The 25,214-nt window shown below is 38.6% G+C and overlaps 1 protein-coding gene across 1 annotated transcript; it reads right to left on the bottom strand.

Moving 5' to 3' along the window:
* Window positions 1-1,875: 1,875 nt before the first annotated feature.
* Window positions 1,876-16,566, bottom strand: LOC139147392 (glutathione S-transferase Mu 1-like). Its single transcript, XM_070718474.1, has 9 exons — window positions 16,405-16,566; window positions 12,240-12,315; window positions 11,306-11,370; window positions 10,869-10,950; window positions 9,582-9,688; window positions 7,667-7,762; window positions 3,133-3,222; window positions 2,795-2,815; window positions 1,876-2,271 (listed from the first exon to the last, which is right to left on the bottom strand). Exons 1-9 carry the CDS (start codon window positions 16,438-16,440, stop codon window positions 2,182-2,184), a joined length of 663 nt encoding a protein of 220 aa, XP_070574575.1. The 5' UTR covers window positions 16,441-16,566; the 3' UTR covers window positions 1,876-2,181.
* Between the last annotated feature and the right edge of the window lie 8,648 nt (window positions 16,567-25,214).

Genomic DNA, 25,214 nt, shown 5'->3' with positions numbered 1-25,214 from the left:
ACGTACACACCAAGCCGAGTACGTTGTACTTTACAGAGATTTGCAGAATTCACCCCTGCCATCAAATTTTCGTGAACTTTTCAGAATCTTGTGAATGTCAGATACCTCCCTCAAATACAATGCCGATTACCATACACGTAGTATTGACGAGGAATCAATATCAATTTTCAATAACCGCCAAAGACAATACAGTCTGAGGTTTGGTAACAGTCCATTCATTGTATGACGTCGAAAGGCATAATTTCGACAAGTACAGACATGTATACGCCAAGCTGATTATGTTGTACTTTACAGAGATTTGCAGAATTCACCCTGCCATCAAATTTTCCTGAATTTTTCAGAATTTTATGAATTCAAGATACCTCTCTCAAGTACAGTATTGTCATACGCCCCCATTCGTATTGACGTAAAAGATCCTACGTCAATATGACGTAAGATCCTTAGATTATATTGTGTTGTAGATCAACACAGCTACATTGTCTTTTACCAACATGTCGTCACAGACAAGTACAACTGAAGTGTGGAAAGAACCATGTTTAACATTCCTGCTAAATTAGATATTACCCCTTGTGGCGAACTGCTATTGCCACCTGCAGTGATAAACATGATTTTGAGATTTTACAGTGGAATCCGTCAGAACTGGCTCCAATCTGTCATGACAATTCTCTATTGTTGCCATAGAGCCTTTGTTCAATTCAAAGGTTTCATACTGGTACCGCTACTTGTAAATTCTCTGCCTAATAGGAAAATGACGTTTTGTCTGCAATTACCTGTCGTTTTGGCGTAAATTACCTACACAGACGTATCTTCTCGCCGAGCCTTTCAAGAGTTTTCAAATCTCGCCTGAAATGAAATCTCTGATTAGAATTTCCTTACTTTGTTACTTAAGGAAGTATGCACCTCGAAAGTGAAAGACTTAAACTTTTGCTCTAACTTTCCTCAAGGAATCTTTCAATCATTCTCTTTCAAAATCAAGAATAAAAATAGGGGGTCACCCTGCAAATTTTGGTACTAGAGAAACAAATTGCCCAAGTTATACCGATATTAGAAATTCAATATGGCCGCCATCCCTGTGTTAACTCTATTGAGAAAAATAAAAATTTTCGAATTTCGAAAAACTAAGCCGGTAAAAAGTTTTCTTTCATCAAGAGCTTTAAAATGAACCCCAACATGTGGTATATCAGAAGAGAATTGTAAAAGTTTGAGAGTCCGAATGTCTGTCCCCGAGGTGCATTCTACCTTAAATGAACCTTACCTAGTCGGTATATCAAGATGCAAAAAGTGTAGTTGTTAAAGAAAATCCATGAACATTAAGCCTCTTTACTTGAAGAACGCAATCAATAACGAGAGAGAGAGAGAGAGAGAGAGAGAGAGAGAGAGAGAGAGAGAGAGAGAGAGAGAGAGAGAGAGAGAGAGAGAGAGAGAGAGAGAGAGTGAGTCTGTGTGCCATGGGTGGGTGTGTCTTCTGATGCCGAATATAAATTTCGTAAAGAGAACATAACTATATGATTTTTGACAAACTAATCCATTTTTATCCTTCTACATATATACAAAAACAATATTTTGAAATACAAAGCCTTACCATTGCCAAGACTATGCATGGCGTACAATGTTGTTTTTGAGAAAATAATTCAAATGCCGACTAAATTTCTGATAACTTGATTCACGGACCTTTACCTCACTTTCATATATATTTGTTTTCATGAATATTTGTTCGACTAAAACCCTCTTCCTTGTTTGTGACAACACTATGTTTCCCCACTCATCTTTAAAATCAATAACGGTTAAATAAAAAAACTTACAAGCTTCCGGCATTAGTGTGAGAGAGAAAGTTTTAGGCAAACAACATGAATATAAAACAGGAGTCTATGTATATTAAATGCATATAACGTACATTTATTCATTTGGATGCTGAAGCGTGTTTTCCATCATGGTCAAAATTTACATCTACAGTGTCTTGACTCTAAATAAATTCAAACTATCAGCCTCTTAAAAAGTACTGGTGATGATTCTTCCCCGATTGTCGGTCTTGCCATCGATCTAAAACCTGATACCATTGATTCACTTAAAGGCAAAGTTAGCCTACTTGTACACAATTCTTGTGGTGTATACCATAGACAGAGATAGTCGAGAAACCATACCATAGACAGTCTCGAGTTTCTCAACTGTCTATATGTGTACTTATTCGTAACCAAATTTGGCCATCTTGTTGTTGATTGGTCGACTCATGAAGCGGTCTGACTTTTTGTAGGCGGCGATTCTTGGCAGAGCCTAGTACCATGGTTCAAGAAAGAAAATGCATCGTTTAAGATTAAGTTAGTATAAATAAAGAGAATCTTGACTAGAGGTTAGTTAATGTCTTTGCAAAACCTCACTTTATCATTGTTCTCCGCACAAAAATGGTTTCAGAAACATCAAGCACGCGTGCAAGAACCTGCAGGGACTATAACACGGTGCAATCACCATCAGGTGGTAGAGCAATGCTTTTCATGTAGAAGAAGTATTGTAAAAATGTAACTGCGACAACTACATTGAACGGCTTAATGTTGGTATACATTTAAATAGACTATACTTGAAAATGATGATGATGATGATGATGATGATGATGATGATGATGACAATGATGATGGTGATTATTATTACTATTGTATTAGTCCGAAGATGGCTTTACAGTCTGGTAACTATGTTTGTAACCTGTAATGGTGAAATGTTTGACCATCGACCACAAAACACTAAACCACCACGAGCGTATCTCAAAGTTAAAGGCTAAAATTAACTAGTTGGTCATACCTACCTCAACCCTTTCCATGAAGTCCTGGTGATTTCAAAAAAAGAAATATATTTGATAGTGATCACATCAGACACACACTTTGACAATCACACAGTTTACAACTCGAGTAAACTCAGAAATACCCTGTCTTCAATTACCAGTGAATACCCTGTCTTCAATTACCAGTGAAGACAATTTTCCGGATTTAAGCTACGAGGATTGATTGATAATTATTACAAGTCGGTAAATCAGTCGATCCAACATTCAGTATATAAATAATTTATCGTGATTATAAGCGGATGAGCGAACATGTAGATCATACAGTAACGATTTAAATCCTGTAAATGGAAAGTAATGCTCACTTGCAAGTTTTTGTGGCTGTCCAGTATTTTGGAATCGACTTCACGAAGTTGGTCCATCAACTCATACATGACGAAATCGACAAAGGTAATCTGTAATAATCAAATATCACATACAAATTGCTCATATCGATTGCTGGCAAATACGACTCTATCTGAAATAGAGATCGGTATCAGTCGAATCAGAACGACAACATTTAAAAATATTCATATGCTTGATAAACTACAAGTTTCTTTATCCAGAATGAATATTATGCTTCGTACACGACTTTGAAGAGGAAAAGACAGCCAAGTCAATAAACTGTACACGTGTGACATGCATACCTCTACTAAAAGAGACGATTGGTACACGGTGCAAGACAGATTATTATCATACATGCTATGCCTGTATTGCCATTCTTCTATTGTTCGGACGGTATTGATATGAACCCATATTTTAAAGTGGCACTCCCACTTGATAACATTTTTAAAGCACATTTTTTAATGCCAATGGTCGATATTTGACGTGGCGACTGCGCGCGGATCGCGAGATATCGATAAAAACATGTCCTCAAAAAAGTAAAAGTTTGAATTCAGGTGGCCCACCTAAATTCAGCTTCCGAATATCGAACGTTCGGCACCCGGGCCATTGTCAACTAAGCTATGGAGTACGAGTCTACGCTTACGCTGCTGTATGCCACAGTACCACTCGCGTAGGTGATCGGTCATGCCCCCAGGGGGAAAGCCGAGTCTTACTGACTCTGAGAAAAACGGAAAACAAAGTTTGATTCCACCGGAATTCGCATAGGTGACTAGCACAGTTACGTGCGGTTGATACATAGCGGCCGCCGAGTGGTATACACAGACGCATACCACGCGCGCGGCGTACTGTGTGGCAGACGACAACATGTAGTCATCGGAGGGGGCTAATATTTGACACGTAAAAACTGATGTTTATGTAGTATTGGTTAAAAATATAGTACAACTGATTAAAAATAATGAAAACGACAAAAACTAAGGAGAAGTTTTACAAAACTTACCTGAGGTAATGGCATAATGCTATATATAAAGTCTTTGCAGTGAGAAGTAAATTAATTGCGTCGTTCGAACTTATTGTAGACTCCCTAGAATATCGTCAATCAGCACAACAACAAACCTTCGGGTAATTTCGGGTCAATATTAGAAACGATCGTAAAACTTCGGGATGTGAAAAATACTCTCGGAAAATGACAGGTTTTTTACGATATCTCGCGATCTGCGCGCAGTCGCCACGTCAAATATCGACCATTGGCATGAAAAGAATGTGTTTTAAAAATGTTACCAAGTGGGAGTGCCTCTTTAACTTGTGAAAATACGAATAATATTTTCACTGTGACCGAACTACTTACAGCGACGCGTACGCGTGACCTTCGCTGGTATGCATGACCTTCGTTGGTATCACAGCTGAGCGAATAAGACAAATGACAATTACTTTCAACTGTGAATTTTACCTTACAAATATTGAGGACAATCACTTAAGATCAGCATTGTGTCGTTTGAGATCGTCAACCCACCAATTAAGGATCGAATCTGATCGTTTAAGAGGTATTTCAAGGGAGAATAGAAAGTGTGTGTTCTGTAAATATGGTGCAGTAGAAGACGAATATCACTTTTGTTTGGTTTGTCCGCTTTATGATGACCTGAGAGAAAAGTACTTAGGCCAGGAAGAAAAAATAAATTGTTCATCGGAATCGCCGCTTCTACTTTGGCGTATTTGGAATTTTTTTTTTTTTTTTTGATCGCGGCAAATTCTTACTTCCGCATTACAAATATTTTTAGTACTGCCGCTGCTGGCGCCCTACACTTTGTCGGGTTTTCGCGGGCACGGGATTTTGAATGAGACTTCCGACGTAGTTGACCGCCAACACGTTGTTGTGACGTCTGAATTTGAAGAATCACGACGCAAAGTGGGTCGATTTGGCCAGAAATTTCCTCGTTTTGTAAAGGTTTGTACATGTCACATCGTGAGTATTAATTTGATCGCCAACATTCGACGTGATGGCCAACAGTTAGTTCCAAAGACGCTATTCAGTGTTTGTCCTGAATACGTTTGGCGATTTATTCAACAAGATCGTGACAGCAGATGGACGGTGCGCCCGATTGAATGAAAATTGCATCGAAAGTATAAAAATTACGGCAATGACAAAACACTTTGTTGCGTCGATGTTAAAGTACGATCTGAATGATGAATATATAACTTCATTCCGATCACAGTACAGTGTTGTTAGACCATTGTGTAAAATGTGTAGAGACAGTGGTAAAGACACAGGTGTTCGGAGTTGCCGGTGTACATGCATAGATGCATGTACACCGGCAACTCCGAACACCTGTGGGTAAGAGGCCAAAACATGGGGCCAAAGTAAAATGAAAAACTCAGATGCTAGGTCCCACTAGGGCAATATTAAAGGACAATACTGAATTGTTGGATTTCAGTGATTTGCTGTACATTTCAGTTTTATTCTGAGAGAATGTTGAAATTCTTGACCGCGAAGTGACGTCACTTTCACCTCACGCACGCGAGTGAGGTGAATTGGGATTTGACTATACAGGACAGTGAACAATGCAGAAATTATGTGACAAGGGACAGAACTTAGTGTTTATCATTGACATAATGTTGAAACTTTGAATTCTGCTGTAAAGGTTGAAATATTCACAGTTCAATATTTTGTTCTCACGGCAGTGTGACGCAAAAATGACGTTAAAAGCGCAAGTTCCCGGATGTCCGCGGTCAAGAATACTCAGAATATGTTGTGCAAACACTAACTGTGAATGTAATTGCCTATGTTATTGTTGGGAAATATAGTATTGAATTCAGTTACCAGTATCAGTGTTTCTTGTCTGAGATATTTCTGGTAAAAAGGGAAACAATTATCTTGCCTTGTCTGCATCTGTGCAAAAATGCCAGAGAACCGCGTTTACCTTCGGCCTAAAAAAAAAAAAAAAAAAAAAATTCGCTCGCCGCTCCTGGGACTTGGTCCAAAAAATCCGATGAACAAGATTTTTTTTTTTCTCTGGCCTTACCGAGGTATTTTTATAGAGATTGTAATTACCAGAAATTTGTGATGTTAATGCAGTTAGAGTCTCGAACTACAGAGTATTTGGCTAAATTTGTATTTTTTGCTTTCAAACGGAGAGAGCGACGTAAACGTGACCTTGAGATGTAGTCCATTTGGAATTTCTTTTGTCAATTGCTTTTGTCATAATTGTAGTCCTCATATGTGTCCAGGTAATTTTATAATTATTGTATAATGTATTGTACTATAGGCCGGAGGCCAAAGTACCGAAATAAACATAATAATAAAAATAACAAATGACAATCCGAAACGTCATTGTGATTATGGTCAAAATTCTGTTGTTTGCAGTCACTTCATGGGCATTGCACTTAGGCACGAGTACAGTTGTACCAAAAACATACAAACAAACGCCGTATTGAAAATTTGTATCATTTGCCGACACCTGTCATCGTTCACGGCCGGTCCCACCCGTGTTGGTGCAGTGTTTGAATCGTGTCCGTCTACGCTGCTGAAGATTACATGTAAGATATCCGTTGACAGTGCATCATGATAGAACCGCTTTACGACAAGTTTCCTGTTGATGAGCTGAAGTATCTGGGCGGTGAATTACATCGTTTACAGCCAAAATGAGCCTCAAAAATCCAACCGCACATCTGACGTCTGGCGACATGTATAATTCTTCGAGATAAAGTGACTGGTACGGGAATTATATCTATTGTGCATTCATAGATGTCGCAGAGCTGCTTGCTCTATGCTTCTCAGCTGTTCATACGCGATCGAGTTTGAAATCGAACGCTGGCGTGGCGCGAGTATTTTGATCCGATTTTGGTGGCCTCATAACTTTCACGCAGGGATGAGGTTATGTATCAAAACACGAAAATACTCCCATTTAACAAACTCCTGACTATGTTTTACATCCACCGTCATTTTAAATTAAAATAAATCTTCTTCAAATTGTAAAAATCTGTGTCGACATCGTAATATTTAAATTGTTCGCCTTAAAAGTGCTCCACAAACCCTCCTTCGAAGTGGAATGGCCCAATAGCGGAATAATATCAAGAAGTGATACGGTTGTCCTTAGCAACCAACTTTTTATAAGTACAGCCTGGAGGAAGCAAGGTCGATTTCAAGTTGATTTCGTTGCTAATTTCGGAGCGTCTGAAGGAAAACAGTCATAACCAAAGCATGCATGTATGATAAAGGGGTTATTACACGAAGTTTGGGCGATACCGCGTCGTATTCTCGTGATGTGTCCGTATTTTGACTCGTTGCTGCGCAACTCGTCAAAATACGGACACATCACTCGAATACGACGCGGTATCGCCCAAATTTCGTGTAATAACCCCTAAGTATTCATTTTTGCAAATCATATTAATTAGCACTGTTTGGGTAGAATTTAAATTTTTCGCCAATATTCAACTACCTCGCATGTACAGAGACAAAAAGCTGAAGATACAGCATTGGCAATCATGGTCTAATGTGTAAGGGAACAATGTATAGCTTACATTTTGACCTGCAAACCATGGGTTTTGTCCCAGAAAATCAGAAAAGCCTTTCAGCAAGTCAGCCATAGTCTTCAGGAAATTTTCTTTCATCTCTTCCTGAAATAGAAAACAAAGCATCAATGACATTTGGCTTACATTCGGTTGCGATATGGCAAGCAAAAGTGAGTATACGTAACTAATATTACCCTTTTGGAACATGCATAACAAGTTTAAAAGCAATTGGACGATTTCAGAGAAAATGATTTTTTGGCCAAAAATGGGATAATTGCCCCCAAAATACAAATGTGAGAATTTAATCACAATTTGACGTAGCTCAATTATGGTTGCCTCCAGGTACATGCATACCAAGTTTCAAAGCAATCGGACGAGCGAGCGAAAACTTGTCCCAAAATATAAATATGGAAATTTCGCCACAAATTTTACAGATCCAACAGAGCATGATTGGAACAAATTTGGGATAATTGGATCTTCATATTTTTCAAATTTCTCGAACGTGTTGGCTGCCCTATAGCTGAATGTTTCAACATTACAAATAACTCTGTTATGTAGGTCATTTCCGCCCACTCTCATGACCCGAGATTAATTAGTCTAGAACATTCTCAAGGTCACAGTCCTCCACGACCTTAAATTAAATTAGCTATGTTTGGAACCTTCTAGAAATTCAATTAGTCGTGTAAGTGGAGATATTGTAGAAAAGTAATTAGCATATAGAAGTTCTATATTGTTCTTATATTCTTTTACATAACCATTTAAGTATAAATACTGGGGCGGCATGATATTCTGTCAGACATTTGGGATCGTGTCTCTGACGTGTTATTTCAAGACTTTGGAAACTCTAGCAGTGTTAATTTCAAGACTTTTCAATACCTTCACAGCAACGCTGGATTTCTTCTGCGGAATTTGTGCAACCTCAAGCATGCAAGCAAGCCAAAGGACTGTTCACTTTGTCTCGGTGTCTGACTCAAATCTTGAGCTTTAGTGCCGTCCCAGCTGAGATATATAACCTTGTAAACTTTTACAGTTTGTAATCTGTCCCTTGACTTAGCAATTGGTTTTACTTTTCGTATTAAATTCGTTTTAAAAGCAAATTTCTGAGTTCACCGTTTTGTTTGTTTTCTCACACGTAACAACTCATAAAAACAAGAAAACCAGATGAGCTTACATTTGCGGATGAAAAAAATATTATATCACTATCAAATTATCCAAATAAGTTCCAATCGTGTTACACATAACAGATGTCAACCCTACGAGCAAGAATATCAAGTTTCACAACAATCAAACAAATGCTTTGGAAGAAATTGATTTTTTGACCAAACATGGGGAATATTGCACCAAAAATACAACTATGGGATATGAAAATTTCACCAAAATGTGATCAAATCTAACCAAAGTCACCTTCATGAACCTGCATACCAAGTTTCGACCAAAACTGGCGTGTGGTTACAGAGTTTTAGCAATTTGCAAGATTTCCCTTTTTCACCTCATTTGCATATTTTTGACACCATTATCTTCATTTGAACAAATTCACATCTCCACCCTGGGTGCAACTATACACAAAATACTAAGATGGTAGGTGCTGCAGTTTTTTGAGTTTTTGATGTGGACGGACGTACATCTGCACACACGCACACACATATACTAACATACATAGCACAGACGCCACCGACTTACCATATAAGCTCTCTTTGTAATATATATACATATACCAAATGTGAGCTAAAAACTGATGGCTTTCAAAACCGAGATCAGCTGTTCGTATACGATAATCATACATCATCTGATATCTCCGTAAAATGCTTTTTGTTTCACGACATTATTTACAACGTGTTTGAATTTTCAGAGTGGCTGTGAGACATGCCAAACCACTGACATACAAAATCCAGGAAATACTCTTCAATATATGACGGGAACTTACCCACTCCGCGTGTGGATAGTAGAAATGTCTCACCATCAAGTTTCTCAGATCCATTGACTGTTCTGCCATTATGTCCACGCGGATTACTTCCGTGTCACTGGTTCCAACTTTTGAAGAGAGAGAGAGAGAGAGAGAAGAAGTTGTAGCAAAAGCTAACTAGTGTGATGGCACGGTCACTGTGGAGGGACGGTGGTGAAGGGTTGGCTTTGAATTGTCGTGTACGGACGACTTTGGTCGCCTGTACGATGTTCACGGTGGATGCTCTCTTTTCGTATTGAAAGTTTAATTTATTCGGAAATAAACCTTTAATAGTAGATATGTCCACCATGAACATTACATGTTACTTCTTCATTACTGTGAATAAGTAAAGCAAACAAAGAAGGTGAACGCAACACCTAACGTGTACGGGGGGTCTGTGTGCACGTCTGTCAAAGCAAGGAAAGGAACGCCCTCAAGCGACAAATCTTCTCGAGTCCTTTTCGTACTCGTGATAGCAAATCTCTAAGTCTTATTTGGGGGTTACACAATGAAAAAGTTGTCGCATCAATTTGTTTTGCTGACGAAATTTCAAAGTAAATGCTGCTGGCACGCCATTTTCAAGATATGTGGCTCCGTACAAATGGCGATACATAAACGTCTCGGCAGAATTAAAGCTGTACGGAGCTACATCACCTAAAATGAACTGTATGTAACGCTCGATAATATTTTCGATAATTTTGGTGCGGGAAGCCCGTAAATTTGTTCTGTCTCTCCCTCCCCTCCTTTTACGGCATATTAAAATCAGACTTATAAGCCTTGTCAGCACAAAGTATCCTGTACAATATGCAAAGTTGATGTTGACAAATATTTTTTCGTAATAAAAATTAAGCAACAAAAATAATTTTGGCCACTCGCAGGCTTACTTGAGCACCGAGCATTTAGAACATGATTTTAGGGATGGGACAAGGACAAACGGGACAAAAGCAATGCTAAATTATACTTCAAATGCTAATGACAGTCCAGTTTACCTAATACGACTCTAAATACGACCTCGGGGAATACGTCTCGACACAATTTACATGTAACACGTTGTGGCATTTAACAGCGTTCTTCTTGCGGTCACTATATACATTGAATGACTTGCCGCCAACGAAAGGATCATGCACAAGTTGGTTTGTATTAAGTTGAAATAGTGGAAGTACACACAGTTCGGGCTGGTATAAGGACCTACGAACTTTCTACACACATTTTCGCGAACATTGAGAGTATTGTGATTGCGCATGCGTTTAGGATTTATAGGTTACTTACGGAGATTTGCCTTGCGTGCCAGATACCTCAGGATGGCGTTACTTTGAGTCAATTTGACATCACCATCAATCATGTAGGGAAGCTGTGGGAAATAATAAAGTGTCTTCGTTGGTTTATAAAACTTGAAGTGTATACTCTGTGGCCTGCTTTCAGGCAAAGTTTTTGATCTTTCACTGTACTGGTAAATATGTAAACATTCTATTACTTTGCATCATAAAAAGTAATAGTGAGACTATCTATGCATACCACATTGTTCATTCGTGCGTTTCCTATGACTCACCGCTATAATTGCATTGATCAAGCCAAAGACGATGCCACCAGTTGATATAATACGCTAATAAGGAAGAATCTAGTACATACATGGACCCGGCAAACTAAATAAAACTCCGCACTATCTGCCCACGCTAAGTGTTTTAACTGTTTGGTTCGATACTCACATTTGGGAATGGGAGACCTAAAGTGTGTTTCTCACCCAACCAACACTCACGACTGAAATCAGGCGCTGGAAGGCAACAATAGATAGTATGACATCACTCAACTATTTAAAACAGATATTAATTAAATGTGTGTATGTATGTATGTGTGTGTGTGTATGTATGTATGCATGCATGTATATTTGTATGTGTATATGTACATACATACATACATACATACATACATACATACATACATACATACATACATACATACATACATACATACATACATACATACATACATACATACATACATACATACATACATACATACATACATACATACATACATACATACATACATACATACATACACATACACACATACATACCACATATATATCTATGTATATAGGTATATACCGGTATGTATATGTGTATATGTATGTATATATGTATATATGTATATATAGTGTGTTTGTGTATATATATATATATATATATATATATATATATATATATATATATATATATATATAAGAGTTATTATGTCATTCGAATTTCGACGATTAGACTCTGCTAACCCTACTCGAGGCACTTTTTGTGAAATTTGTGTGACTACAAATTCATTGAGCAGTTTCTGAACATGGGGTACAAACGAACACGTGCACGCCGATTTGCTAGTGCAGTTGCTTAGAGACAATAAAGGTACTCGGTACTGCTGTTGATAGAAAAAAGACTTTGATAGTGGTACAATTCCAGCATTCTGGGCTAGATTTCATAAGTAAAGTATTTTGTTACTTTCAACTTTTTCTGTTCAGTGCCAACGTACACAATAGAAACAAAATACTGAATTGTTATCAACAATATTCATAATTATAAATGTATTAATAAAATAATTTCTACTCTTTTGTCATGTCTAATAATGCCTTGTAACCCTGTGCTATCAACTCACCTGGTCCACACTCGTATAGTTTCTCCTTGTAATCTATCCCGGCATATTCCATAAGGTAGCGTATTGGCTGTGCTAACTGTAACGCAAAACACAGTATCACGTGAATTCACTTCAGAAATGGCGATTGAGAAACAAATTATGTCATGAACCTTTGTCTCTTTCCTTATCATTCCAACTCCCGTCAACTCCGTATTGTGCTGGGTTGTGCACCGTTTGCCCAGTGGTATTGAATAAATACATTCATGAACGATAATTTTGGTTAAGTGTGTAAAGACTTTGGACAAGACTCGTGCGAGCTCCGTCAACCGTCTTCGGTCGCTGCAATTATGTTCTGAATGAGGTGCCATTTTCAGTGAAAAATTGGTCAGGGTCAAGTTGTTTTCTGTTTGACAAAGCAAACATTGATAGGTAGACACAGCAATGCAGCACACTAGGAGCTATGAAGGCAGATGTGACAATGCTCCTGATGCAGCGATTCTCCGCCTGAACACACGACGATCACTGATCAAAATCACGATGTGAAATCCGACTTTTTTGAGTTGTACATGTGAACGATGTGAAAAGAAATCGAGACACATTGGGGAAAAGTCGGGTTTGAAAACTTATTGCGGTGTAATACAGTTTTATTATGCTATACTTGTTACTACACGATTGTCAGTATTAGGGGGGGGGCCTTCAGTTATTGCGGCCGGGGGTGGGCCGGCAAAATTCAGTGGGGTCACCTTAAATTTGAAAACTGCAAAGGGGGTCATGTATTTTTTTAAACGGCTCAGAGGGGGGTCACTCAATTGTCATAAGTATCCGTCACGTCAAAAAGCAGTTTCAGTGTTCAGAAAAATGCTGGGAGATAAAAATGATTCGGTGCATAATTCTCTGAAGTCACTTTAATATAAATCTGAACAAAAGTATAATTATCTGTCACATGAACATCTTGCCTTGGCAACTCTAAGGCTTGTCTTATTGTTAATCGAGCTCGCTGAGGGTAATGAACAATTCCTATTACTTAGATATTAGAGATATAGCAAGTTTTGTCATGGAAAATATTTAACAGTTACCTGTAGGCTACTAGTACCATGAAAAGTAAAATTATACTTCAGGTGAAATTCCAATATCATAATTGTTGTCCAAATCTAAACTTTCAAACACTGTGACTGTGTACCCTATTTGAATCAAGTACATTTGTATCAATGTCAAACAACTATAAAAGCACAGATTAAGTTAACTTAGCATTGTAAAAAAAATATTCATAGTTTTCTCATAGACTCCAAGGTATAGTGAATCAACGTTTCGGTGAAATTTCAAAATTCTATTTCTTGCACATGTATCCATTTGTAACCACCCTAGTCTAATAAGTACATTAATATGAATAATCGGGGTAAATAAATACACAGATTTACCTATTTTTACCTATTTTTGTATTGGAAAAAATTATTAACAGTTTCATCATAGACTCCCATGTACTGTGAATCTACATTTCGGTGAAATTCCAAAATCCAATTTCTAGCACACACATACATTTGCTACCACCCTAGTCTAATCAAGTACCGTTTTCAAACATCTATAAGTAGACAGATTTAGCTTGTTTTGTACAGGGAAAAAATTATTCATTGTTTCTTCATAGACTCCCATGTATAGTGGATGAACATTTTCAGTGAAATTCCAAAATCAGATTTCTTATATACGTAATATGCGCCTTTAACCATCATATTCTAATCAAGCACAATTATGTTAATTATTCAACGTCTGTATTTGTTCAAGTATAGTAAGTTTTTCATAGGAACAAAATCATTCTAAATTTTATCAAAGACTCCCATGTATAGTGGATGAACACTTTTGGTGAAATTCTAATGTCAATTTTTTTGTAGACATGCTAGTTTTAACAACCCTATTCCAATTAAGTACATTTATGTCAATTATCAAATATCTATAGATGCATAGAAAACTCCACGCATATTTTTTCCATTTTGCCTGCCATTAGACCAGCTTTCGAGAGAGACATGTCTTATGAGATAAGAAGTGATATCGGTGTTGATATCGTAGGCTTGTGTTACGCAATTGCTGAATAGATACCATAAAGACTGAATGACTGGTTACGTGCACATGACTATGTGTTACAGGATCAAATACGTTTTGACAGAAATACAAATTTAGTCATCAAGCACTGACAGTAATTGCTGATGACTTGACAGTAATCGATATTGACAGTAGTGGACGGTCGCCGGACTCCCTCAAGGCTCCTCGCTGGCTTCACCTCAGACCATGATACCGCCCTCAGCAGTTGAGGTGAGCAAAGCTCACGGAGCCATAGCGAACGAAGGGGTGAGAGAGAGTCTTATGCTACACCATCACAGATAGCTGCGTTTCCACAGCTACGGTAAACACTGGCGTAGTTCGATAATACATGTATGCACAGGTACGCGACGTGACGTCGCTTTGCTTTGCGATAGATCGGCACTGATAAGAGAAGGCTTTCTCAGTACCAATCGCGAAGTGACGTGTCGTGTGCCTTTGCATGTATGGCCCTAGTTCCGCGTGGAAGGGCTGTGTGTTTACAGGCTTTTAATAGGCCCGGTCTCCCACCATATGCCCACAACCACGCAGACCTTGTGTCTTTTTAGCTCAATTTATGGTCATATTTCAAAGGAGATTTGACGTCGTGTCTCCATGGCCCGGCGGACTCCACGGCAGCATGTAATATGGATCTGCGGTGTCCTGCTTAGGGAGCCTTCAGTAATTACAGGGGGGGGGGGGGGGGGCCGGGGGAATTTCGCGAACACCTGTACCGTAAAATGTGACCCTCCCCCCAATCCTCCTGTCTAAAATGTGACCCTCCCCCTTGTCCGACATTCTAAAACTTGACCCTCCCCCCCAACCACTGCGGTATTCTCCCCGGGAATAACTAAAACAGTATCAGCTTATTTACATAACAATTGGTTCAATTGTTATGTTAGGGACAAATTACAGAGGGGAGGGCTGGTGTTTTTGGAGGGACAGTCGCAATTTATCACACAAGAATTTTTGAAGAGATATGGTATTTTCATATATTTTAGGGAGGGTCACCATATTTTGTACAACTTTAAGAAGGCAAGATGTAGCTGATTTACTGCTTTTATCCAAAAATATCAAATCATAATACATGGAGTCTATCAGGCAAATTATTGACAATTTACCCCAAACAGAACATGCCATATCTGTATTTTATATATGTTTGATAATGTATTTAATGTACTTTGCTTGAATAGGGAAGTAAAATGAACATTTGTGTACAAGAAATTGATTTCTGAATTTCATCTAAAAAGTTGGTTCACTATCCATGGTGTTTATGATGAAATTATGAATAGTTTTTTCCAATACAAAAATAGGTAAATCTTTGCATTTGTGTACTCTTGATTATTGATATTAATTTTCTTGATTATACTAGAGTGGTTACAAGTCTATGGTTGTGTAAGAAATTTGATTTTGGAATTTCACCAAATTTCATTCAATACACTATGCATTGGGGTCTATGATGAAACTATGAATAATTTTTTTTCAGTACAAAATTAGATAAATCTGTGCATTTATGCATGCTTGATTATTTAGATTATTGTTCTTGATTAGACTAGAGTGGTTACAAGTCTATGGTTGTGTGAGAAATTTGATTTTGGAATCTCACCAAATGTCATTCACTACGCATGGCGGTCTATAAGTGTGTGCGTATTTTGTTGGTGATTTCCTATTCAGGAAATATCACACTGACAATCAAAGTTTTGGCCATAATATCAGCTTCTGTCAAAAGTGACCCTCCCCCCAAGATAGGTTTATAAAAAGTGACCCTCCCCCTTGAACTGTTTTCTAAAAAGTGATCCTCCCCCCATTCCCCCGGCCCACCCCCCCCCTTGTAATTACTGAAGGCTCCCTTAGCTCCGTGACTTAGATGATCAAGCAACTGAAGAGTTCACGGGGTAGTACTTGCTGGTATCCATACGGTGCAAAGTCCACAGCAACAATGGAACACGGTCCCTCGACCGTGAGTGGAACCAGACATGGCTGGATTTACCTGGTCTATTTCATGGTGCCACCATAGTATAGAAGCGAAATGGTTCGCATTATGTGCAAGAACATTATTAAATCGATGTGACAACATACTAACGCCACCAATAAGTCAATGTGACAAGATACTTACGCCACGAATTTTCCAATATGCAATTAAGACTGGCATGGTGACTGACTTCTTATCTTTACGCAACGGGATGCCACACAGCTTTGAGATATAGTGTAAGATGTATAGTATGGCAGTTGTGCAGTTTGCGGTAAGTCACTATCACGTTGATAATCAACATACTTGAGCAAAGTATCACGGGAAATCTGTAGTGTAATGGGGTGGGAGGGCGACTGGAATGGGCGTCAGCCACAGGGGAGCATGCACGTGTGGTTCGATACACGGTGGCCGCCATGCACCAGAGACCACTGAGTGCTAGTCTACCACCCAAGGGTGCACCACTGCAGAATTTGCAATCCTTGAAGCATTCTTTTCCTTCCCTTCGGCAGAGACAATTTTTCCCCAGCATTTCATCGGCAACAATTTTTTTCGAAAATCCTCAAGCTCCCTCCCCAGAAATCAAATGGGCCACCCCTGAACATCTTTGAACAGTATGCGTTATATTGTTAGAAGTGATATACGTCTTTTACCTTGTGAGCTGCTAACGAGATATTCAGTCAGGGCGATACCCCCTCCCCCGCGTTGATGATCGGTTGAACAATTAATGAAGGGGATTAGGGAGGGTAATTTCCTAACACATTCTCATTCTCATCGAATCTAAGAAAGTGACCGGTCTCGTAGCGAACCTGAAGTGACCGGTCTCGTAGCTACAGGAATGTTCCATACATTTGATAAACAGTCCTCTGCTAAACACAAATGGCGAGAGCTCCTTGCCCTACGTTTCAAGGTCGCGTCACAAACTAAGGTTAAGGTTCAATGCGACCAAGACGAAAGAACCCAAGTAAGGACTGAAGACTATCGATCGATTTGTCAGTGTTTCAAGTCTATAGGCCTAAAATCAAAATGTTAATTCACTCAGCAAATCCCACTTAAAATTGCACAGTAAAAATCACAACTGAAAGTGGACGACATATAACATAATAAGTGGGCGGAGTTGTCTTCATAGACGTGGTCATTGACACGAACTTTGTATTGAAACGTATACATGGTATAGCATGTTTAGGGTCTAAGACAACCCCAAGCAGCTTCACGGGGCCCAAGCACTTGCAAACACTGGCAAAAGGTGCCACAATGATAATCAATAACCCTCTAATGTCATAAGGTGCTTCATCCGATGAAATTTAGAGCATGTAGCACTTATTTACAGGCATTTACAGACATATTTGTTAAATCGAGATGAAAGGTAGTGTGGGTCTGTTGGATATATTAGCAAAATGATTTTTTCCGAAATTTATCTCTGTGTACCAAAAATCAGACATCTTGCGTATTGGCTAGCCCAGAAATTGATATGTACATAATTGATGAGGCACAGGATGTGGCACGAGAAGGTCTCCCACCATACCAAATATGAAAGTGAGCCATACGCTTTGAATTTGGGCTAAATAAGGCAAATGAGTGCTTTAGCTAGAGGGGCTGAAGCAGAAGTTCAAATTGAGTTGCAACTTTAACTGACTACACCTATAAATATGAACTTTTCGGCGCGCGTAACAATGAATATATCTTTGAGGGTCTCTTCTTGTCTTTTACATTTTCTAAGATTCATTATCCTATATCAGCCGTTTTAGTGCACCGGACCATGTTCTATTCATGATCACAGACAAATATAGAACAGACTAGCAACGGGCATTTTTCAAGGTGTGAAGCGGTTACGTAAGCCCTCCACGTTTGCCTCGCCTAAGGAAGCTCTCGAATCTCTTTACCGAAGAGTGCCGACTATGCGCCCTTCGGTAGTTTCCGGATTTTCGCTAATTTTTATGCAAAAGTATCTTCGGCGAAGTTCGTGTTGTTGTGTCTTGTTGTGCTTAGCAGAACTGGCGTGCTGGCGAACTTTTAAGCTTTGGGGAGGTGAGCTTTAACATTTTAAAATTTCCTCTCACCTTTTTATGAATATATAATGAGCGCGTTTGAACCAAAGTTGAAAGTCTTTTATCGATACTCTCAGATTTTACGCGATGGCTTACGGTCAGTCATACCGTCGTTTACACGTTCGTCAAGGAAGGACATCTTTATGAAACTGCTGGCGTGTTATGTTTGATTGGCGTGATGCAGTCTTTCTGCCCTGAGAGCTCACAAAGTAACTCTGGTTGCTACGTGACTGGCAGCACGATGCCATCTCGTCGTATTTTTCGCATAATCTCGTGCAATTATCAACCACAAACAAAGTCTCCAAAATGTTTAACACCTTTGATATGAAGAGGCCAAAGTCTATAGAGACGACCATGGAAAAAAGGCATGCCGCGTTGCTAGTCTGTTGTATATTTGTCTGTGCCATGATTATACAATTTAGAAAAGCTTTTGCAGACATAAGTAACGAATATGAAAGTAATCAACATCATTAAATGGTCGATATTCTCAGTTTTCACTTCGGTATTAGTAGCATAGAAAATGGCTTTTACAGCCCCGAATCTGATTTCCTTGGTCCAGTTATTATCAATTGTAAATTGAAATCTATTGTCGCTAACGTCAGTCTAGTTTAGGATAGGAAGAGCTTCAAAGCGGACAAAATGAATTCTCCTGTGTTCGATATTCAGAGCCTGAGTGATCCAATACATGTTTATTATAGAAACAAAGAAAAGTTCATTACCATTGTACATTTTTATAAAATTATAATAACGAGAAAGCATGCTAAATCAAACGTATGCAGATTTATCAATTATATTTATATGCATCCTCGTTTGTAATGATTTGTAGACATGAAAGCCATCATCATATTAAAACTAAATTTTAACTATTCTTGTAAGATGTCATATTTTAGCAGTAAGATCTTAATAAAAATCGAGTATAAGTGTACTACAGATGAATTGAGTGGTTACCTTTAATAGTATAGTGTACACAGTTAATTTTATAAGCATTCTGGAGGTGACGAGAACATCGCCAATATAAATTTTATTATTGATGATTAACCTGGTAGAGAAATATGATAATATAAACTACCGTTCACAGTACAAGTATGTTCACAGTTGACATTCAGATTACTGTCAAAACTCAAAATCCTTTCACAGTAAAACAAAAAGCAAAAAAACAGATTATTTCAAAACTTCAACACAATGTGGCTGTGATAACTAGAGTAGAATATTTGTGTTCTTGACCAATGGATACACATTGACCCTAACAGTATACTTATGACAGTGAATAGTGTCATCACTTATTCTTTAATGAACACTCTAACTTCATCATCCGCTGGGAATATTATATCACTACCAACCTTGACAGGAATGCCTCGATGTTATCGACATCTTTCCCTGCAGCGGTTTTTTATTGAAGTTCGGAATCTGGACAAGAAAGTCAAGTATGTCGTTTCCATCCTCGGATAAAAGCACTCATCGACCCAGCTACATATAGAGGATGGTACGGAGATGTGCCTCTGGAAGGCGTCGATCCATGAACTCTTGCACGGTAAAAGCGCTGTGGCATTTTGTAATACTGACGTGTTTTGTAATAACTTACGCAAAATGTAATAAGGGGTATCAGCATTTGTAATAACTGACGCATTTTGTAATAACGTCTGCAGTATTTTGTAATAAACCAGTCTACGCGTTTTGTAACAAGGGTATCGCATTTTGTAATAAAAAATTGTCTACGCAAAATGTAACAAGGGTATCAGCATTTTGTAATAATTCGCACTTTGTAATAACTGTTAACGCATTTTGTAATAATTTTAAAAACTTTTCCCAGTTTTAAAGCATTAACAGATATTTTATTGACTTTGGAATGGTATTACAAAGAGTGTGTTTACTCGTTAAGTAAGTACAAAATTTGATGATCTCGCTCCCTGACTTCCATTTCAAATTAGACAGACTTAATTTTAGATAGCTGTCAATCAGTTTTTTTTTCAACTGATCATCTGAGGCAGGTAACTACTAGATTTTGACTAGTTTATTATCATATATTTGAGAAGAATCATTGGTATACACAGTCAGTTGATTTATTAAATATAGGATAACGACATTCTTTCTGATGTATTGCAGACAACAAGCATCAACAGTAGATACTCAGATAAAATAATTAAATAATAACACATGAGAGCGAGGGCAATATCACGATTTATTGCCTGCCCAAGGGATGGTGGTCATGATCGAAATATTGATGATGCCCGAACAAACATGCAAAGAAACAAAAACACACAAAGACTTCTTCGAGTACAGTTCGCCTTCTGAGTCCGGACGTCAGCATAAAATGTTGTCAGTGCCGAGTCTAGGGTTGCCACTAAAGTTTGCCGATCTCCACGGTGGCGTATCCAATTTGTTGCTTGCATATCGTTGAATACAGAAATTGCATTCATTGTTGCCATTTTCGTTCGTTTGCTGTTTACTTGCATCAAAATATCATCTAACTGTGCCGGTGACAGCTCTGCATGACGTTTCGCAGCCATAAGTTGCCGACTGCAAAGTACAACAAGCGAACGACAATTTGTTTTGCACAGAAAGGATGCGCAGTAAGTAAAATGACGTCATCCATGTAATATCAAATGCAGAGGGCATCATCACGTTCTTTTACATGTCACGTGAGTCGTGTTTAACCAATGGCAGTGCACGCTGAATGAGTGAGGTGTAATAATAAATAATAACACACGCCAGCAAGGGCAAGATCACTATTTGTTGCCCGTCCAAGGGATGGTGCTCATGACGGTAATATTGATGATACCCTAGCCGAAGGCGAGGGTATCATCAATATTACCGTCATGAGCACCAGCCCGAGGGCAGGCAAAAATCGTGATCTTGCCCGTGCTATGTGGTGTTATTAATTTTATTACACCGAACAAACATTGTTGTTTTGAAACTTTGCTTAGAATGCAGTCAAGTGTCGATCGATACTCGCCACAGTGAAGCGTTCTATTTGTTGCTAGATCGTAATGCTACATAAAGTTGAAGGTTATTTTTCCGTTGTTGCTAGGCGTGTCTATTCCAGATTCTGTCGTCGCTAAGGCGAGACGACGTGCGCCACCAAGCAGAAGCTGACTGACAGGGCGACACATCAGGTAAGCTGAGCTCTCCAAATTTCATTAAATTTTGACCGTTAAATTAGATAAATATGTTTTAAGTGAGTTGGATCTAGTAGCTTGATGGTCCGACAGTTGTTTTGATGGCTTTTCCCCAAACATTTGACATTTTTTTCGGAAATACGGCAAAAACTTTCAATGTCAATTGTGGGTGGGTTGTGACATATCCGGCAGAAACTTGCGAAATTAATACCGTCGTTTGAGAAGTTAACATTTCCGTCTCATGGGCTTAATTTGTAAAGTTTTAGTAAATTTATTATCCTTACTTATCATTTCCTATGCTGGAGCAAAATCGGACTTGGGGAAGATCAGATGGCATTCTGAGAGCGATTTATTTTCAGCTATGTATAAACCGGAAGTGAAAATAAAGCAGCCATGGAGGCAGTACAACATGTCTGGTAATCGATTGCAACTAAAATAATAGGCCGAGTCTATTGACACCCGGGTGTCAATAGCCATATAGAGCTTCTCCTGGCTATTGACACCCGGGTGTCAATAGCCAACCGGCCCTCTATTTGGCTATTGACACCCCTCCCGTTTTTTCGCCAGTCGGCCTCCAAATTCAACCAAACTTAGCTTAGTTATTCTAAACAACATATATTCTCAATAGAAATCCAAAAAAATTCCTTCGAAAAAGCTTCTTTCGTCGTCATTTTGCGGTCCTATAGTGCTACTGCAGGCGGCCTGTACCAATGGGTGTCAATAGCCAACCGGCACTCTATTTGGCTATTGACACCCCTCCCGTTTTTTCGCCAGTCGGCCTCCAAATTCAACCAAACTTAGCTTAGTTATTCTAAACAACATATATTCTCAATAGAAATCCAAAAAACTTTCTTCGAAAAAGCTTCTTTCGTCGTCATTTTGCGGTCCCATAGTGCTACTGCAGGCGGCCTATACCAATGGGTGTCAATAGCCAACCGGCCCTCTATTTGGCTATTGACACCCCTCCCGTTTTTTCGCCAGTCGGCCTCCAAATTCAACCAAACTTAGCTTAGTTATTCTAAACAACATATATTCTCAATAGAAATCCAAAAAATTCCTTCGAAAAAGCTTCTTTCGTCGTCATTTTGCGGTCCTATAGTGCTACTGCAGGCGGCCTATACCAATGGGTGTCAATAGCCAACCGGCACTCTATTTGGCTATTGACACCCCTCCCGTTTTTTCGCCAGTCGGCCTCCAAATTCAACCAAACTTAGCTTAGTTATTCTAAACAACATATAGGTCTACACCAATGGGCCATGTACAATAATCTACAGTATTTAAGTTTCATGATATCAAGTCTACTTCTCATAGTAGTGCAAACCAAGGTCACCAAGAATTGCTTCATTTGATGTATAGCTGCATGCTTTTAGGATGAATTTACTCACTAATCGTTGCATTCTTTGAGGACTTTCTAAGTATCAACATTTTTCCTGCATATTTTGCTCTGATGTATAATATGATTCCATAATGTCAAATCATAATAAGTTCCTTTAATGTTTGCATGATTTCCAAAGATTGCTTTCATGGGAGGAAACAAACTGTCAAATTTTGATCTTATTTCCATAAAATGAGTATGGTGAGAGAGATTACGTGACGTCCATTAGCCTAGATACTTATCACCGATGATTATTTATTTTGAACTTCACCGATCGTCCATCTTTTGTATTTTTCAACTTTCTCATTTACTATTAAAATATTAGACTTCTCTTCATTAATTGACATTTTCCATAGTTTACAATACTTATTAGCAATGCATAACATAGACTTCATTTGTTTTTCATTTGGTGCCTTAAGGACTACATTATCAGCAAAAAAACAGGCCACTTATGAGTTCTGAATTAAAGTATACCCCAAGCAGTGATTCATTAAGCAGCTTCTTGAATTTATTGATGTACACTAGTACTGCAACTAAAATTGGGGTATAAACACATCTTGCCTGACACCCTCATTTTGGTCAAAATTCTTTCAATGTCATCAAAAGACACTTTACTTTCAATATGATCGTATGTATGTTTTTAATCACACGCCACAACTTCCCTTTGATTCCATTAATCTACAATTTGTACCAAACCCACCTCTCCAAAAGCTGTCATAAGCTTTCCAAAAGTCTAAAAAAGCAAATGAAAATTTGATCAATGATTATTATTTGATCAATGATAATTATTGAGATTTCTGGTGTCACCTTAGTTATGTAGTTGTTTAATATTTTTCCCCCATTCTTTCCTTCACCCACTTGTCTGTTTCCTGCTTGATTTCTTTCTTTCATTTATTCCCATTTTAAATTCTGTACAAAACCATGGTTCGGATAAAGTTTGTATTTGTTTCCTACCAAAAACATTATGGTAAACTATGATAGTCAATTCAGTTCAGTCACTTGAGTAAATATTCACAAAAATAGTAGAAAATGACTTTTTAAAACCAAAACATCGAAGAAGAATGGTTTAAATTCAACTTGTCGGCAACTTGTCGGTCCTAATAATAGCAAGGCCAATAGAGCTGCTTCAATACGCGATTTCCTTGTCGGCCAATCGTTCTCTTTCTTCAATGCCGTTGTCAATTGAGTAAATATTTACCAAAATAGTAGAAAATGACATTTTAAAACCAAAACATCGAAAAAGAATGGTTTTAATTCAACTTGTCGGTCACATGTCGGTCCTTAATAGTAAGGCAAAAAGACCTCCTTCAATACGCGATTTACTTGTCGGCCGATATTTCGTTCTCCTTCTTCAGTGCCGTTGTCAATTGCGTTTATATTCACCAAAATAGTAGAAAATGACATTTTAAAACCAAAACATCGAAAAAGAATGGTTTTAATTCAACTTGTCGGTCACTTGTTGGTCCTTGTCGGTGCTTGTCGGTGTTTAGTATGTCCGCACATTTGGGTTCAAAGGTTCCGCAACTCGGGTCAAATGTTGTTCGACAAGCTTCGCCCGCGGAAAAAAATATTGACCCCGAGCTGTCGATATGATTCTACAATATTACACAGTTACTTTACCCCATTAAAGCTGTACCCACACAGCAAAAAAGTGGGCATCAACTGTCTGAAACAAGAAATGAACAACGTAGCTTAGCTCGGTTCTGAAGGTATTCGAGTAGGGTTGCGGGTCAAGGGGTGTCAATAGCCATATAGGGCAGCTTCTGGCTATTGACACCGGGTGTCAATAGACACTCCGAAAATGGCCAATATTGCAGGGTTAACGGAACTGTTATTTTGCAGAACATCTCTTTGGGATGAGCGGAAAAACTTCCTCCGTATCTGACAGTTTCATTTGCTTCCGTTGCAACATTTTCAAACTTACAATCGCGTGCAGCTTGACTCACGAGCTCGGCAATCCCATTGCCTCATCACTCATTTGCACGCGCGGTGATCACGGCCGCATGTGTTGAGAGGTTGTGAAGTGCACTTGGCAGTGGTGTCGCACTCTACGGAAAACCTGGGATAGTAAGATCTGTTCATCTGGGTGACGAGAACTTCTTGATTTTGTCTACGCACTCGAAGACTAGACGTTGATGTTGAAGGATGTATATTTCTTGTAGTTTCAGTATGGTTAGTTTCTAGTTTGCTGCAGTTCCGCAGAGTTGTGTGTGTGGTCGGAAAGATTGACCTTTCCGACCACACACAAAACTCGTCGAGAACTGCAGCAAGTTTCTAGTGAATCACATTTCCTCTATCACGGACTGTGAGTGTATAGTTTAGTTAGTTACACTGAAGCTACAGGTTTTCCCAACTCAGCCGTTCAGCACACCCTAGTGTCAGAGGTATCCTTTTGATTATTTCAAGTTTGACTGTGCA

This window comes from Ptychodera flava, chromosome 13 (genome assembly GCF_041260155.1).
Source record: "Ptychodera flava strain L36383 chromosome 13, AS_Pfla_20210202, whole genome shotgun sequence".
Taxonomy (NCBI): domain Eukaryota; kingdom Metazoa; phylum Hemichordata; class Enteropneusta; family Ptychoderidae; genus Ptychodera; species Ptychodera flava.
Note: the sequence above shows the minus strand (reverse complement) of the source record. Positions and strands in the feature narration are given on the sequence as shown.

What these genes read in the sequence shown, in the direction of transcription:
- LOC139147392 (XM_070718474.1), bottom strand. Translation starts at nt 16,440, where the DNA reads ATGCCAGTCTTAATTGCATATTGGAAAATTCGTGGC. An exon ending in TAGGTCTCCCATTCCCAAAT is followed by an intron (nt 10,951 to 11,305) that starts GTGAGTATCGAA and finishes TATTTCCCACAG; the next exon opens with CTTCCCTACATGATTGATGG. An exon ending in CATGGTTTGCAGGTCAAAAT is followed by an intron (nt 3,223 to 7,666) that starts GTAAGCTATACA and finishes TGATTATTACAG; the next exon opens with ATTACCTTTGTCGATTTCGT.